Raw genomic sequence first — 19,621 nt, forward strand, 5'->3', positions numbered from 1 at the left:
TCTAGAACCAAAAAGGACCTTAGAGATCATTTAATTCAACCCCTATATGCCACAGATAAGGGAAATCGAGTGACTCTCCTGTGGTCACAGAGCTATGGTGTCAGAGGTGGTGTGATTTGAACCCAGATATCCCCAACTTCAGCCCTCTCTCTGTCTCTACACACACACACACACACACACACACTCACCTTCATCTTACAGATTTTAAGACGGGTAAGACAGGTCATAAGCTGCAGAGTCAGATTTCACTTCCAGGTCTTTCAGAGTCACTACCTTTTCCTCTATGCCTATTGCCTGTACTGGTGGCAATTACCAGGGTCTGGCCAGGCAGCCAGACACAGAGCAGGAGAGCTCAAGACTGCTCTGCCCCACCCAATTCGCTTAGGGAAGCCACTAGTTCTCTGACCCAACGTTAATAATAAGCTACATCTTTTTAGTGTAATACTTTCCAGAGGACTTTTGGGTACATTGACTCATTTGATCACAGTTAGGCATGTTTAACTTGTACAGAGAAGGAAACTGAGGTTCAGAAAAGTTATGACTTGCCCAGAATTGTACAGCTAGTCAGTGACCAAGGCTTGCACTCACACCCAGGTCTTCTGACCCCTGCATACATAGTCTGTGGCTTTGTCCCACCATAGATACCTGATTTGTGTGTGTGTGGGGGGGGGGGGGGGGGTTCGAGAGATGATTTCCAATTCTCCCTTTCTGGTTCTCAGTAACCTCGGCTCTGGTGGGTGACAAGAAGACCAAGGGCAGCGCCCTTGGAAGAATAGAAGAGACCGCTCCAGGGGTCTGGAGGAAGGGAAATTTCACCCTCCGGCAGCAGCAATCGGACCCAGCTCCGGGGACTGGTCTGAGGCAGTGCCCAGAGCCGCAGTTGGCACGGCCGTCAAACAAGTATCAGGGGCTCGCCTCCCTCCCCATGACTATGTCCCGGGACCCCGGGGTTTGGGGGCACACCCTGCTATAGAAGCCCCCCTACCAAGCCCCGGCTGATTAGGAACCGACAGTCACTTATCCGGGTTCAGCCTTTAGAAGGGGACGCCTTCCAGAATCTCTCCCAGCACTCACCCACAGCCTCCCCCCGGGCCCAGACATCCCCCCCGGGCCGACGTTACCTTCCCGTCATGGTAGCTGCTTCCCCGGGCAGGACCCGGCCGTGCTGGGCTGGGCTGAGCAGAGCCGGGCGGGCTCGGACTCCGCGACAGCTGCAGGGAGAGAAGCCGCCCAAAAAAGGGAAAGAGCAGCTCCGCCCGAGAGGGGAAGCCCGGCCCTGCCCGCCCCCACACCTCGGCCCCCCCTTGGCCCCCTGCATCAGACCCAGAGGGACCCTCCCGCCCCACCCTCGAAGGCCGCCCCCCAAGCCGGTCTCCTCCCGAGGCTCCCCTTTTCCCTCCCTCCGTTTTACGCGTATTAGTCCTATCCGCGGAACCATCCCCCCTCCTCACTCTTTCTCTGTCAGACAGACAGACCGACACACGCACGCACACACACACACACACACACACACACACACACACACACACACACACACTCGCACACACTCGCACGCACGCACTCGGGGTTCTTGGGATGCCTTAAACTGGGTCAGCGGCCGTGTTTAAGTCACGTACTTCTCCCCAGGCAGGGCCTCCCCTCGCCACCTCCCGGATTCCGATCATAGTTTTCCTTTTAAAGGGAATGAAGTAATAAGGAAGACCAGCATCCTAAGCGGATCATAGAGCCCAGCCTCTTGTCCTGCCTGGGCCTAAGCTCCGGGAGAGGAGTAATTGCAGAGGGAAGCCAAGGAACTCTGAGCCACACCCAGCCTTCTAACTTCGGGCCAGGTCTGCGCCAGCGGGCTAGGGGCTTCCTTCGGCGCTACTCTTACACTCAAGAAAAGTGTGCCCATCGTTTTTCTATTCTTTCTTTATCCAGCTTTCTGTGGTGCCAACCCTAGAGACACCGCCTAGAAAGCGGCATGCCTTGTCACAGGTGTAGCGGTGTAGAACAGAGGAAAACGACTATGATAAAGGAAGAGATGGCAGCCATAAAAAAGCCCAAGAGTCCGGGAGTTCTAACTCTGCTTCACACAGTTGTGTGGTCACGGGCACGTTTTATTTTTTTCTCTCTGATTCAGGCCTCCTCTACTATAAAACAGGATTGTAATATTTGTACCACCTACCTTTGAAAATGTTGCTATGGTTACTATTATTTAGATGTCCTTTACACAATTCTTATCCTTAAAAAAAAAAGTTCGATTTTTCGGGACCCCAACCTTGGCAAAGCCCCTGGAGTGGGTTGCCATTTTCTTCTCCGGCCCATTTTACAGACAAGGAACTGAAGCAAACAGAATTAAGTGACTTGCCCAGGATCCACACAACTAATAAGTATCTGAGGCCAGATTTGAATTCAGGAAGATGAGCCTTCCTGACTCCAGGCCCAGCACTCTCTCCAAAACATGCCACCTGGCTACCCCACACTTCACAATAGTGACACACATAATAATTCATCTTCACAGTTCCTTTGGAGTGGAAAGAGAATTGCCTTGATAGAAAGAGTTAGAGGGTAAATGATCCCAGAGGAGAATAAGCATCTACATCTAACCACTTGAAAGATTCCTCTTGTCCTGAAACCATGGAAGAAAGTATTTCACAGGGAGTTCCAGCACTTAGGAGCAAATCAGAATGACTATGGTGTGAGGGGAACATCCCCACAGTGGCTAGAAAGCCAGTGGAAGTCTCTGACTGGAATTAGCTATTGTAACCCAGGGCAAATCACTGAACTGAGGTTGTAAATTGTAGAGAAGGTTTCATCCTTAGAGGTAACTTCCTTATTGGGAGCTCCCTACACTAATGATATTACAGGTCTGGGTACAAGACAAAACTAAACCAACCCTCCCCCTCTCCAAAACAAAGCATGGGGTAGGGAAGAAAAAGAGTAGATCAAGTTTACTTTAATGAATGGTGTTTGCTAGTAATGGGAAACAGGGTTAGCTAGGTAAGGGAGGGCTGGATTTTTGAGGGCTTTGAAAGTGACTACAAAGAAGTTTGGTTTTGATGTGATAGGAAGCCACTGTAATCTCTAAAGCAGGAGACTGACACGATCAAACCAGGCTCTCAGAAAGATTAGTCTGCCTAATATGCAGGCTAGGATTAGTGAAGGCAGAAATTGGTTGCAGGGACTGAATGAAATATGGTAAAGTGAGAATTATGCGGGAGGGGATGTCGATTCAAATCCTGTCTCTGCAACTTACTACCTGCCCAAGTCATTTAACCTCATCTGTAAAATAAAGGGGTTGAAACAGATGATCCCTAAGGCCCCTTTCTACTCTAAATCTGATCTTATTAAATTACTCATGAATATCAATACTAAGTGAAATATTTTCCTGATAAATGAAATGTAAAGAGGCTTGGACTGGAATCCAAACTCCAAGAAATTCTGGGAAGCATGGACCTTTTGATAGCCTGGAATAACAGCTGTGGTCTCAGGATTTGTAACACACACGATATGCACTGATGTCTGTTGAGGATCGCCTTTCTGAGGGCACCCACCAGTTCTTTAGAAAGGGGCAAAAAGGGGCAGCTAGGTGGCACAGTGGATAAAGCACCAGCCCTAGATTCAGGAGGACCTGAGTTCAAATCCAGCCTCAGACACTTGACACTTACTAGCTGTGTGACTCTGGGCAAGTCACTAACCCTCATTGCCCCACAAAGAAAGAAAGGAAGAAAAGGAAGGAAGGCAGGAAGGCAGGCAGGAAGAAAGAAAGAAAGAAAGAAAGAAAAGAAAGAAAGAAAGAAAGAAAGAAAGAAAGAAAGAAAGAAAGAAAGAAAGAAAGAAAGAAAGAAAGAAAGAAAGAAAGAAAGAAAGAAAGAAAGAAAGAAAGAAAGAAATGAGCAAGGGGCCCCAGAGAAGAGGTGGGAGGGGACTATGGGTAGTCACCTATTCAGGTAACATCAAGACTTTTTTGATGTGCTGGTGAGTTTTGCTAAACTGGGTTTCTCTCTCTCTCTTTTTTAGCATTTTGTAGAATTTTTGTAGGGAAATTAAGGGAGAAAAATTGGGAAATGCAAGTGATATGAAAACAAGATATACATTTTTTAAAAATTTAAATAGAAAGGAAATGGAGTAAGTGGTGCCAGTGGAAAGAATCCTGGATATAGAGAGAGCTGTTTGGGGTCTAGCACTGAGTGGACAAATAATACCATCTTTCTGGGTCTCAGTTTCCTCAGCAGTAAAATGAGGAGGTTGAACTAGATGATCTTTAAGTTCCCTTTTAAGCTCTAACATCCTGTGTTTCTGAAATATGGAATCTTTGAGGTGGAAGGAGTATGCTGGAGCCAGCTCTAACCGACTGAAGACCTGAATGTTAAATTTTCAGCATAAGCAGTTATACCTCAGGAATAAGCAGTCTCTACAAATCAGGGTTTGGGTTATTGTGTTGATTGCCTAAATTTAAGAAAGTATCAATAAGGTAGATTAAACTTTAAAGTGTATACAAATATCCATTCCCTGCCCCCCCTCCTCCATTGTTAAACATTTAAACACACACCCTAGTACTGTTCTATAAACAATGCTTGAGCTAAGCAGGAGTGCAGTAGGAAGTTCTAGGCCTGGTCACTTTGAGCTAATACTAATAATGATAATAACTTACATGTTTGCAAAGTGTTTTACATTCATTATCTCACTTGAGCCTCATAACATCCCTGAAGGAATCTCACAGCTAATTTGATTCAACCTCCTCTGCCCAATTTATTAATTCCTTCTAAAACATTAGAGAGTTGTAGAACCCCTAGGGATTGTTCAAATTTTAGATATAGTTAAAGTCAAGTGGCTAGAGCTCTAGGACCAGATTCAGGAAGACCTAAATTCAAACCCAGCCCCAGAAATTTACTAGCTGTGTGACCCTGGGCAAATCACTTAGCCTCTGTCTCAATTTCCTCAACTGTTGTTGTTGTTCAGTCTTTTTCTCTTGCGTTCAACTCTTCATGACCCATTTGGAGTTTTCTTGGTAAAGATACTGGAATACTTTGCCATTTTCTTCTCCAGCTGAGGAAACTGAGGCAAGCAGGGTTAAGTGGCACACACCTGGTAAGTGTTTAAGGCTGGATTTGAACTCAAGAAAAGGAATTTTCTTGTCTCCACTCCTGGTACTCTATCCACTACTCCACCTAGCTGCCCTTTTTCTCAACTATAAAATGGGAATAATAATAGTACCTAACTCCCAGAGTTGTTTGTGAGCATTAAATGAGATCATTATTTGTAAAGCATTTAGCACAGTATCTGGCACATAATAGATGCTATTTAAATGCTAGATTATTATTATTGTTATTGTTATTGAATCTACCCCCATTATTTTACAGAGGAATCAGTTATCAGATGGTTATCCAGATTGTGCTAGAACACCTCCAGTGATGAGGAACTCCATCGACCAAAGCAGCTAATTTCATTTTCAGAAAGCCTTAAATATCCACAAGTTCTCCCGCATACAAAGAGCTGCTACTCAGGGAGTGTCCTATAATCCCTTTGTAGCCATGGCCTCATTTTCCAGGAAATGCTAGACTGGCACAGAGTTACAGATGCTTCTTCTTAACCCAGTAAGTCTGACAGTGAAGTCCTTGACCTTCTCCAATGCCTAAATCTCAAAGACCAGGAGAGGAACTACTTAATTTGAGCTCCTAGAGGGAGTACCATCTAGGCATCCCTGAGACTGCAGGTGATGGGTGAGGTAAAAGTAGTTGCTGAACACTGAGTAGTTTATTGCATCAAAGTTGGATTATGTAGGAAAGGACTGGGCACTGCCTAGTAGTGTTACCACTTTTTCAATATACATGGATTGAAAGCTCAGTGATAGGTTTGGTTTGGTTTGGGGTTTTTTGTATGATACTTTGAATGTGTTAACAAATACACTGGCTAGAGAGACTGCTTTAACAAAGAAAATTCCTTTGACTCTTGCCAGGAAAAAGAACTCACAACATGGGCATAATAAACAACTCAGAGAAGACAAGAAAACCTTTGAAAGGATTAGTGAAAATCGAATTCAAGTATTATTCCCTTTTTGTCTAGCATACTTCCTTACTGTTAGGCATGGGCTCGGGGCACCTAAACTTCAAAAAGGTGTAAATGTCAACTTTTCAGGAGATAAATAGAAGCAACATAAACTCTCTTAGAAGAATCACAAATTTAGGGCTAAAAGGGACCTTAAAAGCCAGTGAGTCCAACTCCCTACTTTTACAGATGAGGAAATAGATTCACATAGAAGCTAAGTGACTTGGCCAGAGTCACACAGCTAGCAAATATAGAAGGTAAAATCTGAATGCAGACCTTCCTGACTATAAACCCAGTACCCTAACCACTAAAGCATGCTTCCTCTATTCTAGGCTACAGGGTTTCAGCCAACCAACATTTAAACATCCTCAAGTGGGATTAAGAGTGATGACCTGGGGGGCAGCTAGGTGGCGCAGTGGATAAAGCACTCCTGGATTCAGGAGTACCTGAGTTCAAATCCGGCCTCAGATACTTGATACTTACTAGCTGTGTGACCCTGGGCAAGTCACTTAACCCCCATTGCCCCGCGGAAAAAAAAAAGAGTGATGACCTAAACTATTCATGACCACATAGGAGCTAGAGTGGTAGGGACCTTATCAGTCGCCTGATCCAATGCTTTCATTTAAAAAATGAGGAAACTGAGGCAGAGAGCAATAAAATGACTTGCCCAAAGTCACACCTGTTGCAAGTAGCAGAAATGATATTTGAACCCAGATATTCTGACTCCAAAGCTCAGTGATTCTCCCACTATGTTATTCCTTTTGTTGTTAGCTGCATTATGCTGTGGGATGGTCTTTATTCTATACAGACTGCCAAACCCTGGATCAATTCTGGAATATTTTACTTAATAACTCTATCTGTCCTAGAAGATGCAAAGTTATAGGGTATGGGTTGGGATGGGTGTGGAGGCCAAGTTGTAATTAAGGGGAGATGATCAGTGCTTTGCCCAAAACTTAGAGGGCATTGACAACACTTACATTCTTTCAAAAACTATTTTTTAAAAATCAACTTGGGGCAGCTAGGTGGCGCAGTGGATAGAGCACTGGCCCTGGAGTCAGGAGTACCTGAGTTCAAATCCAGCCTCATACACTTAACACTTACTAGCTGTGTGACCCTGGGCAAGTCACTTAACCCCAATTGCCTCTCTAAAAAACAAAAAAACAAAAAAATCAACTTAGCACCTGGTAAGAAAGAATAATTAGAATAGAAAGTGATCACATGGAGTATGCATTTCCTTTTTCATCCTCTTCCAGTTGGCACACACCTAGTGAACTCCACCTCCCCTGAGGTAGAGCATCCTGACAGTGTCCCAGGGTCTCTGCCTAGAGTGCTAATATCTGGGTGCTTTTCCTTCTGCTTGCCTTAGTATGACTCTGGACAAAGAGGTCCGTTCCTGAGACAACAAGCTACCTGTCTGTGGTGGTGGGAAACTGGCATTTGGCATCTCTCTAAGACTGAATGCTCTCTAAGACTGAATACAGTTTCCTAAGGGATCTTCCTCATCTCTAGGACTATATTCTTCTCCCCACCCATGGCAGCAGCGATAGATAAGATCATATCTTACAGTTGTACATGGAAGATAAGTCTTTATAGTGCTCATTTGCTCCCCAGTGATATGGGAACTTTTGACAAGTCAAAGCTGCAAGAAGGCACACAGGGATATCAAATGTTTTCAGCTCTTATTGTCACTATCTTTCATTTAAAAGCCCCTAATTCATTGTAAATGAATTCCATTTACTTGCAAACCCTTATTTGCCCGAAGTTTCTTTGAAAACTATCAAGATTCTCAACCCAACCTTTATTGTCTAGCTGATAAAATAATCTATCTCACAAGTAACATAGGGCTCTTCTCTCTCTCTCTCTCTCTCTCTCTCTCTCTCTCTCTCTCTCTCTCTCTCTCTCTCTCTCTCTCTCTCCCCCCTCCCTCCCTCCTTCTCTCTCCTTCTAAACAGGATTTTCCCAAATAACTACAGTTTTCTCACACTCTTTTCTATATTCCCCAGACAATTCATCTTTCCATGTAAACTTCTGCCCATAAAATAAAAACCAACTGCTTTCTGTTACAGTCACTCACTGACCTAACCTATGTCCAAACGGCTTCTCTTCCAGTCAGATGCTCCGTCCTTTTAGATAAATAATCTACGTGCCTTGATTTGCAACCTTCTTGATGATGTTTCCTAAAATTATATGGCCTAAATGGGAGAACATTCCACCCTACAGCTGTTCTAGTTCCCCAAAGTTAGAAACCAAAGTGACGGCACTCCAAGGACAACATGAAAAACATAAGAGCAAAAGTGAGATAAGGGCCCAAAGACGCAGATGTGAAGAAACCCCATCTAGTTGGCATAAATTTCACACAAATAGAACTAAATGTCTCACACAAATCCCACGCTGCTTCTCTCCTACAGCTTGGATCCAGACTGCTCCTGGTGAAGGGACTCCACCCGCTACTTCCTTCCACAAACACTGCCAGCAACTCCTGCAAGAGAAATCACAGCTGCTCTCAGGCCCTGCACTTTGGCATGGTGGGTGAAGATCAGGATTAAGAAACAGCTGGAGAAACTCCCAGCTACTGAAATATACAGGGCTAACCGGGCAGTCTTCTCCTTTTCAGGAGTTTCTTGGGGGTCTGAGTCCAGTGAGCAAAGTAACGGAACCAAGATACACCCTCTCAGGCAAAAGGAGATGTAGGAAGCAGAGGAAGGAACTTGACAGCCTCCCCCGGGAACTGCAACGTAGGTGACAGGGGAAATTGTGTTGCTCCAAGAGGAGCTGCCTTGCCAGATGTGTGTGTGAGACACCATTCCCCTCAACTCACAAGAGATTGTGAAGTCTAGGAAGAGAAATGACAGAGGAATGGACAGCTGCCACTAGAATGGATTATCCTACCGAATTATTCAAGATGTTGGATTATATTAAGGAATTTTTACATGAGTTTTGGTGAATCCTTAACAATTTCATGCTGAATAAGAATGGCATTTATGTCTGCACCCCATATGTTGGCCTGATTCACTTGTCTTGGATGAATGCTGTTTTTTGGATTTTTCTAGAGATTTTCTTTACAATCTCGAATCATAAATTCCTTAAGGCCCCTGCAAGATAAAGTACTCAATAAATATTTGTTGAATTGAATTAACAACAGAAATAAATGATATTTAGAATGTAATTAATTATTTGTAATAATATGGTTCTGTAGAGCCATCTATCCTGGTGTAATGGATAAAGAATTAGTCTCAAAGTCAGGAAGACCTGGGTTTAAGTACTCACACAAACTTCTTGACCCTGGATAAGTTACCTAACATCTAAGTGTCCCAAGGCAATTTTCTAAGATAATAAATTGCAGAGTGTGTCAATCTGCATTGACAGATGAAGTTCCTCATCTAATGTTCCTATACTCATGAAATAACACGTCAAGTCTGAGAAAAGTTCATAGAAACTTTGAATTGGAAAGGTCCTTGGTTTGTGAATTGACAATTACTAAATCACAGAATTTAAGGTCATAGTTCTACCTCCTCATCTATAAGATGAGGAAACGGAGGCATAGAAAGCCTAAATGGCATGCCTAGGGTTATATAGCTAGTAAGCAAAATTCACACCCAGGTCTTCTGACTCCAATTTGGGCTCTGTATATACAATGCTGGGCCGCATCTCCTCTAGTTCAACAGAAGTTAGCTGCTAAATAATCGTCCCTACCATTCAACACCTAAGGGGGCTCTGGGGATGAGACAAAGTGTACCTCCTAGGGTACCTGCCTTGGAGGTAATTGCCAAACTCTTCCTGACTCTCAGAGCTAACCATTTGTATCCTTTTAGCTATGCCCCTTTCGAGAGAGCAGTACTTGTCTCTTTAGGTGAAGGGTTTGCTATGGATTTACCCAATTCGATTGTCTCTTTATACTCCTCTCAAGTGAGATAACACATGTAAAGCACTTTGCAAACATCAAAGCACAATATAATTGCTATCATCACCATCGCCACCACCACCATCCTCCCTCCACTGACTCTTTCCATTCATTACATCACTTTTTTTCCACGCAGACTGAAAATAAATCATGTGGTTTAAAACATCAATAAATTATTATTAGGAATTAATAAGTACTTGATATTAATGCAGCCATCATTGGTATCTCCCTGAGACTATGACTGTCCTCAGCCCATGCAGCAAATCTTCTTCTAACAGTCTCCTTCAAACACTCAGGAGTTGTTTCTCCTGCAAGTTGCCCCCTTGAGGGAGTTAAGTAATAGTTTACCCTAGGACATAGGACTTTCCCATTCATGGTACTGTGGAGTCTTTAGCATTCCTCTGGTCTCCCTGGAAGTTGTGTAGACTCTTCAGGACAACCATATTTGGCACTGAATTCTCACTGAGATAACTGCAAACTCCAGTTGCTGCTACTTCTGAATTTCCACTCAGATTTATTCTATTCAGCCAGTTTTCCCCAGGTGTAGGTAAAAAGGATCCATGACTAAACTGGACAGTCATGGTTCAATGACTATGCTGTCCCTCTCTTTCACCTTCACTCCTCCACTATTCTTTCTCAAATCCCCCCCTTGGAAAAGTCTTGTTGAGACTTTTTGTTTTGTTTTGTTGTAAATAGTATTCCCCCCCCAATTACATGTAAAGATAGTTTTCAATATTCATTTCTTATAAGATTTTGAGTTCCAAATTTTTCTCCTTCTCTCCCTCCTTCCCTCCCATCCCCCTCCCCATGACAGTAAGCAATCTGATATAGTCTATACATGTGCAATCATGTAAACACATTTCCACATTAATCATGCTATGAAAGAAGAAGCAGAACAAAAGGAGAAAAAACAACAAAAAAAGTGAAAATAGTATGCTTCAATCTGCATTCAGACTCCATAGTTCTTTCTCCGAGTATAGATAGCATTCTCCATCATGAGTCTTTTGGAACTGTTTTAGATCATTGTATTGCTGAGAAGAAGTAAGTCAGTCATAGTTGATCATCAAACAACGTTGCTGTTGCTGTTGCTGTGTACAACATTCTCCTGGTTCTGTTCACTTAACTCAGCATTAGTTCATATAAGTCTTTCCAGGTTTTTCTGAAATCTGCCTGCCCTTCATTTCTTACAGCACAATAGTATTCCATTACATTCATATACTACAACTTATTCAGCCTTACCCCAATTTATTGATATTCCTTCAATTTCCAATTCTTTGCCACCACAAAAAAGAACTGCTATAAATATTTTTGTACCTATAGGCCTTTTTCCCTTTTTTATGATCTCTTTGGGATACAGAGCTGGTAGTAGTGGTATTACTGGTATACACAGTTTTATAGCCCTTTGGACATAGTTCCAAATCGTTCTCCAGAATGGTCATCAGATCATTTCACAACTATATCAACAATGCATGGGGCAGCTAGGTGGTGCAGTGGATAGAGCACCGGCCCTGGAGTCAGGAGGACCTGAGTTCAAATCACAACTTCTTTCTTTCGCCGTAGATCTGACAGGTAAACTATTCCTTGCTCTCCTAATTTCCTTATGGTGTCACTCTTTATGTCTAACTCATGTACCCATTTTGACCTTATCTTGGTATATGGTATATATTGTATATGGTATATGGTATATGGTATATGTATATGTATATGGTATATGTTGGTCTATGCCTAGTTTCTGCCATACTATTTTCCAGTTTTCCCAGTAGTTTTTGTCAAAGAGTGAGTTCTTATCCCAGAAGTCAGAGCCTTTGGGTTTATCAAACAGGAGATTACTATAATCAATTACTACTGTATCTTGTGTACCTAATCTCTTCCAATGATCCACCACTCTATTTCTTAGCCAGTACCAAATAGTTTTGATGATATGTATTCTTCCTTTTAAAATTGCCCCCTGTCCTTGGCTGCCTCTGTCAATTTGTGCTCCTTTCTGAGGTTCTGTGGGTGGGTGTTATACAAGTTATAGCTCTAGATATGGAAAAGGGAAAAGCTAAGGATGGTTCCAAAGTTGCAAAGTGGAGTAAATGGAAGGATGGTTGTGCTCTAAACACAAATAGGAAAGTTTTGAGGAGGCATGGATATAGAGAGAGCTTCATTTCAGACATCCTAAATTTAAAATGATGATGAGACATCCAGGTGATGTTTAGCAGGTAGTTTACTATATCTAGGGTTGGTGACACGGAAGAAAGATTAGGACTAGATTTTTTAGTAGCTGCATAAAGATAATAATTGAAGATAAGAGAGCTAACTCGATTAATAAGGGATAGCAAAGAGAAAGAAGAGAAGAGGGTCTTGAACATGGCCTTTAGGGACGTTTATACGAAGGGGATAGGAGAGAAGTGATTATCCAACAAAGGAGACTGAGTAGAATCAGGAGAGACCATTGTCACAAAAGTCACGGGAAGATAGAGAAGGGGATAGACAGTTTAAAATTTTTTCACAAAGGTCAAAGAGGCTGAAGATTCAGATAAGACTAACAGATTTAGCAATTAAGAGAGCACTTGTAACCTTGAAGAGAACAGTTTCAGTTAAGGGATGGAATGAGAAGCTAGAATGCAAGGCACTGAGAAGTAAGTGGGATGAGAGAAAGTAAAGACAGGAAGCCTACAAGGCATTTTCAATAAGTTTGGTTGTGAAAGAAAAGATATAAAGTGATAACTTAAGGAAAGGGAAGGGGCAAATGAAGGGTTTAATTTTTTTAAAGGATGGGGAACAATCAGGTATGTTTGTAGGCAGCAGAGAAGGAACCAGTAGATAAGAAAAACTTGAAGATCAAAGAAAGAAAGGGAATGATCAAAAGAGAAAGCTCGAGGGGGAGATAGAAGGAGGTAAGATCAAGAACAATGCAGAGAAGTTGACTTTGTCAGAAGGGGCTACCTCTTCCTCAGAGGTTGAAGCAAAAGGGGAAAGAAAAGAGGATGATGGAGAGAGGATTCCAGGTACACAACAAGGAGAAAAAAGGGATCTTAATTTTTTAAGTAGAAGGCTAGGTCTTATGATAAGGGGGAGGGAAGAGGGAGCTCGATGAGAGAGAAGTTTGGGGGCTACTGTTATGGGGAGTTCCCATTCATGGTAGAATAAAAGAACAGGGATTGTCATGTAGTTTTGAGGGTTCAATTGAGATCAGATAATATAAAAATGTAATAGATCTAGTCAGCACAGTTGTGTGACTTTCTCCAGTAGTGGTCAGGAATTCAAGCATGGGAGCAGAGAGTAAGGATGGTAAGGATAATCTAGGGTTCAGTTTTGGGAGCAGCAATAGGAAAAGGGAGCAATATGACTTCACATGTATAATGGGTATCATATTGCTTGGCTTCTCAATGGGTTGGGGAGGGCCTGGAGAGAGGGAGGGAGGAAATTTGAAAGTTAAAATTTTTTTAATGAGTATTTAAAAAATAAAGAAAAGGGAACAATGTGTTCAAGGATAGAACATAGTAGATAGTTGAACTGGTTAAATTATAGCACCAAGGTTGTTAAGGGAAGAAAATAAGGCTGGGCAGAGAATGACAGTCTGGAAGAAGAAAAAGAGGTAGTGAAACTGGAAGTCTTGGTGAAGACAAAGATTAGGTGTAAAGCAGAAAAAGACATCAGAAAGGAATTTCAGGTCTTGGAGATAGTACTTTGTAATGGTTTGATCAAGAGTATGACCATCCCCATGGGTAAAATGGAGAAAGATGTAGGTCATGAAAGTTAAGGATATTTTTAATGAGGAAGATAGGCTATTTAAGCTAGACACTGGGAGAGGGTGAAAGACTGTGAACCAGATGCTGAACTCTCAGAAAGGAGTGTGAATGACCTGAAGACTAGTAGATGATTTCAGCAAGCATCTCGATAGGGAGATATAGAAGAATGGGAAGAGGAGAGATCACATGAAGAGATGGTTTCATCTGCATGTAACAGTGAGGAGCAAAGAGTACACCTAATGGGCTGGGAAGAATAGGAGTAGATAAGAGATGTCTCTAGTACTGAATAAGCTGGCCAAGAATCCAGTGTCTTCCAGAAGAAGATAGATTTCTATAAGTTCAAGAAGATGGAAAGTATGAGTTGAATAGGTTTAGCATGAAGGGAAGTTTGTTAAAGCTGGAACAAAGGTATCAATGGTATGATTTAAAGGGTGAGAAGATTGAAAGGGCTGAGGAGAATTGCGATAAGAGAGCAAAGAACGGCAGGTAGCACTGTGGGGGCAAAGGAGGGCGGCTTCTGCAAATGTTGACTCTAAGCCACAGGGATTGGAGTAGAGGATATAGGAGAGTTTCAAAATAAAAAAAGGTCAGAATGATCAGTTGTTTGGGGTACTGGGATGGGGGGCAGTTATGGAGGGGGAGCTATATCACTTCAGGACATCAGGTTCTTCTGTAAAGGGACTAGTCATTGAAAGGAACCAGGGGCAGGGCCACATAAGAATATGTTCCAGAAGAATGGAGTTCAAATTCTGCCTCAGACATTTACTAATTGTGTGGGCAATCACTTAACCGTTTTCAACCTCATTTTTCTATCTGTAAAGTGGGGATAATAGCAGCACCCACTTCCTAGGGTTGTTGTAAGGATCAAATGATATATATGAAAAGTGCTTTGTAAACCATAAAGTACTACAGAAATATTATTGTTTTTGTTGTTGTTATCATGACTTTCCCACATCACCCTCATTTCTCTTTCCATTTTTTCCTCTACCTCTCTGACTTTGTCTTTAAAGTCCTTTTTGAGCGCCTCTATGGCCTGAGACCAAGTCATATTTTCCTTGGAAGCTTTGGATGTTGGAGCCCTGACATTGCTATCCTCTTCTGAGGGGGCACCTCGATCTTCCTTGTCACTAAAGAAACTTTCTACAATTCATACCTTTCTCTGCCTGCTCATCTTGCCCATCTTTTACTTGACTTTTAATTCCTTCTTAAAGTGGGGCACTGATTCCAGGCTGCACCGTCCCAAGCTTCAGGGGGTTCCAAGTGGTATTATTTAAGGAGGGGTAGGTTTTTCACTCACCTGGCCAGTTCTCTGGTCCATAGATAACCCCAGGCCAACTTGCTAATTAACCAGGCAACAAAATTTTGTTTGTTTGTTGTGGTTGTTAGCTCCAACAAGCTTGCCCCTCTCCAACCTGGGCCACTGCCACTCAAGTTTTCTTCCTGTTTCCCTTCCAGGGTAGGACAACCGAATTCCTCCTCAGCTCCTGCAGACACCCCTGTAGTCTCCCCCCCAGCCAGCTGTTCAGCCCTCTTACCAGACCGTAAACTTAGTTCCAGAAGACGCCAGCACCACAGCTTATTCAGAGGCTGGCACTGAATCTCTGTTGGCACAACCACGGGGTTGGACTCCACTTCTAGCCCCCTCCTGCCAAACTTCTAAGCTGTCTTTGGCTGGAAAATGATCTCAGCCTGTCTTTTTGTGGATTCTGCTGCTCCAGGAGTTGTCTTATGGCTGTGTTTGGAGGGTTTTTTGGGAGGAATTGTGTCAGGAGCTCTGAGTGCTTACTGCCTTTCCTCCACCATCTTTGTTGTTGTTATTATCATATCTCCAACATAGTTCCTGGCACAAAGAGCTTAATAAATGCTTTATCTACCTACCCACCTGCACACCCACCCATCCATCTACAATTATCTGTTTTCGGTTTTGTTCTCTTTGATAAAATGCTACAATTGCCAGCTCTAAGCTGAGACTTGGTATGGCCCACTTGGGAAAACAATTTGGAACTATGGAAATGTCACTAAATGTCTATATCTTTCGACCCAGAAATACCTTTCTTAAATAGCCCTATGACCCAAAGAAATAAAAAAAAGAGGGAAAGAACCCATAAGTACAAAAATATTCATAGCAGTTCTTCTGGTAGTAACAAAGAACTGGAACCTAATGGGGTGTCCATCAATTGGGAAATGGCTAAACATTTTATGGCATATCAATAAAATACTATTGTAATATAATAAATGGCAAAACAGGATGGGTTCTGAGAAACTTGGGAAAATTTGTATACAGAGCAAAGTGAACAGAACCAGGATAACAATTTACAAAATAAAAAAACATCTAAAGGCAAACAAATTTTTTAAAATTTCTTTTTAATTAAATTTTATTTTTTCAACCATCAAAAATCTACCTTCTCTCACTCCGACCTCTTTCCCCTGACCCTCAATGGAAAACAAAAGAAAAACAAAACCTTTGACAAAAATGTACATTCAAGAAAAATGGATTACCACACAGGCCAAATCCAACAGAAAACACATGCCAGATAGATATATTAGATAGATAGATAGATAGATAGATAGATAGATAGATAGATAGATAGATAGATAGATAGGTGATAGATATAAATTTACACACACATATATGTCTCTGTGTATCTATAAATCTATGTATATAGATATGTGTGTGTGTATATATACACACATAGACACATATATGTCTGTGATAGAAAGGGGTGGGAGGTAGAGAAGGTGGCCATAGATATAAATATATTTGTCTGTGTGTGTATCAGGATGTGGGTAGCATGTTTCACCACGGAGCCCCCAAAATTGTGGTTGGTCATAAACATTGCTTAGAATTCCTAAATCTTTCATAGTTAAGACAAACAACTCTGAAAGATTTAAGATCTACAAACAATACAATTATCAGCCATGATTCCAGGGGACTAATGATCTATGCTACCCACCTCAGAGAGAAATGATGGATTCAAGATGTAGATTTAAGATATAGAATAAGACATCATTTTTGAACGTGGACATTGTGGGAATTTGTTTTGCATTTTTGTTTTTAAAAAGATTTTATTTTTCTTTTAGAATGAGAGCATTTGGGAAAGAAGTTAAGTGTCTATTATTTGAAAATTAAATAAAAGAAAAAAAAAGAAAATGGCGGTCTCTTCTTTGTAGAGGTAGGGGACTATCAGTATGGACCATTACATAAATCATCACATTCAGTTGATGTTTGTTAGCTTTGCCAAACTGATTTTTTCCTCTCTGTTTTCATTTTTTTATTATAAGGAATGACTTTTTGCATAGGGGCAAGCACAACTCTTTATGGACAGCTAGGTGACACAGTGGATAGAGTGCCTGGCCTAGAGTCAGAAGATTCCTCTTCTTGTGTTCAAATCTGGCTTCAGACACTTACTAGCTGTGGGACCCCAGGCAATTCACTTGACCCTGTTTACCTCAGTTCTCATCCTGTAAAATGAGCTGGGGAAGGAAATAGCAAAGCACTCCAGTGACTTTGTCAAGAAAACCCCAAAGGAGTCACGAAGAGTCAGGTATAATTAAAACAACTGAATAACAGCAACAACAAAAAGATAGCAATAATTTTTTTAGAAGAATGAGTCAGTATAAAAATTCTAATGCTATATTCCATTTCTGACTTTTTGTTGTTTTCCTTCTAGTTTTTGTTTCAATGACTTGATCAGGTCCACAGAACCAGTATATGCTAGAAGGAAGACTTGAGTATGCTCTTTCTCACTGTGAAGCCTACTCACTATTAACTGTCACACTGTCTAATCTCAGGATGATCTAATGTAGCTGAATTCCTACCCCCACACCCCACCCCTTCAACCCAAGTTTTCTTTAGATGTGTATTCTCCCCAACTGCTTTTCCTCCCCTTATTTTTTTTTGTCAGGTCTCCAGTGTTTTGTAAATGACCTTTTACTCCAAAGTAGGGTTGGCCCTGGCTGCCCCTTTCCATTTGACAGATTTAACTCAATTAAACAAGTATTAAACATTAAACACTTTCTACGTGTAAGGCACTGTTACAAATCTGGGGCATACAAAGATAGATACACACAGACCCTGTCCTCAAGGAATTTACAATCTAATAAGAAGATGTGTACATAAACTAACTGTGATATAAGAAAGGGTGACACATGCAAGGAGGAGTGTGCTGAGATATCTGAGGAGGGACAAATCACTTTGGGGTTTTTTTGTTTTTGTTTTGGGTTTTTTTTTCCTTTGGACAAATCACTTTGACCCAGAGGGTGGGGGAGAAGGAAGTGAAGGCTTCCCACAGAAGACAACATCAGAGCTGGGCCCTGAGAGAAAGGAGAAACTTCAACAAATTGAGAAGAGGGAGAGGAGTGTCTGCTCCAGGTACGGGGGTTGGTGTAAGCAAAGGCATGTAAAGGCCAGAATGAGAAAAGGAAACAAAGAACACACCACCTTGAATGAAAATTACAAGGCATGAAGGGAAGTCTTCAGATATAAACCTGGTAGGTTGGATCCAGACTGTGGAGGGCCTTGAGTGCCAACTTTGGGAGCATATACTTTATTCATGTAGTGTATAGGCTCAGGGCTCACTTTCTCAACCCTGAGGGGCCCCAATGTCCAGCTGGCTGGATCTCCCCTCAGGGAGACAACCTCCTCCAGCCCCTCATGGTCACCCTGAGGTCACCCTGGAACCTAAACACTGCCACAGCTGCCAGCCCCCTGGGCTGCCACCCCCTGTCCCCAGGTGCCCAACACGGAGCTGGGCAGGCAGGGTCAATGATAATACTACTGCTCCTGCCTCTGGTGCCTTCACTCTGGGGTTACAGCACCGACACCAAGTACTATGCAGACTGTACAATGGCCAGATCCTCTTCCTGGCAGTGCCAGTCATCCCTTTGTATATTCTTTGTGGGTGAAAAGTGGAGAGCATGAAGCTCCTCTGACTGCTGCTGCTTCTGCTGCTGTACTTTCAGTACCTGTGTAGCATGTGGCTGAAGATTGAGGCTCATCACTCTCTGCCCCCTGCAATCACCAGGATTCCATCAACCTACCAGGGATGTGTACCTATTGTTAAGTGGGATTTCCTGTGGGCACAGCCAGGAGGACCAGCATGCTGGCTGACTGGAGTCCCCTTCATTGACCTGGAAAACCGGCGTCATGGCTAAGGCTGTGGAGACCCTGCTCGGCCAGAATGCCAATCTGGGTCTTCCCTGAGGGTTTTCCAGAACCACAATGCTTTCCACTCCACTGTCCAGGTTCAGGTCCTCACCATCTCCACTGTCATCTCCTCCTATTTCTACAGCAAGAAGGGATGGCCTTTCCCAAATACCCTGGTGCAGCCTATTGGACCTAGAAGACCTCAGGAAGACCTGAGTTCAAATCTGGCCTCAGATACTTACTAGCTGCAGGACCCTGGGCAAGTCACTTACCCCTGTTTGCCTCAGTTTCCTCATCTGTAAAATGAGCCGGAGAAGGAAATGGCAAACCACTCCAGTATCTTTGCCAAGAAAACCCCAAATAGGGTCACTATTTAGGGTAATATAACTGAACAACAAAAGCACTCTCTCCCCCTAAGCCTCTCATCTTGTCTGTGGAACATCTCACTCCCCCCATCTTCTGAATAGTATGTTGAAAGATTCATATATGAATTAGTGTAAGATTATCCAGGTATAGGCCTAGCTGAAATGACCTCCAGTTTACCCTTATGTGACTGGAATTTCATGACCTCCAAATTATCTTTAGTGTGACTTGACTCTCATCCACAGTGTATGTTTATGTAGGGAGTAGCCTGAGAATGAGGATAACAACCTTGATGGACCCTGGCCTGACCCTCAAGGCTGTACTTAATTGGACTGCCCTTGAATTCCTGGAACTAGCCATTCCTGGGAACCAACATCAATTCTTTCGGGTCCTTGCAGGGTTGCCCCCCATCCTGGGACTTTATGTAAGGATTAACGTTATTCC

The 19,621-nt window shown here is 42.6% G+C and overlaps 1 protein-coding gene across 6 annotated transcripts in view; it reads right to left on the bottom strand.

Moving 5' to 3' along the window:
• Positions 1–8,745, bottom strand: part of LIMS2 (LIM zinc finger domain containing 2) — a 96,139-nt gene extending 87,394 nt beyond the window's left edge. For 2 of the 6 annotated variants that reach the window (XM_043992447.1, XM_043992443.1), the window contains exon 1: positions 1,122–1,241. In XM_043992447.1, coding sequence (XP_043848382.1) covers positions 1,122–1,132 — 11 coding nt within the window. In that variant the 5' untranslated portion in view covers positions 1,133–1,241. Of the gene's footprint in view, positions 1–1,121; positions 1,242–1,616; positions 1,655–8,409 lie in introns of those variants that run through there. The other 4 variants (XM_043992445.1, XM_043992444.1, XM_043992448.1 and 1 more) reach the window with 4 other exon arrangements.
• Positions 8,746–19,621: the final 10,876 nt, after the last annotated feature.

This window comes from Dromiciops gliroides, chromosome 3 (assembly GCF_019393635.1).
Source record: "Dromiciops gliroides isolate mDroGli1 chromosome 3, mDroGli1.pri, whole genome shotgun sequence".
Classification (NCBI taxonomy): Eukaryota; Metazoa; Chordata; class Mammalia; order Microbiotheria; family Microbiotheriidae; genus Dromiciops; species Dromiciops gliroides.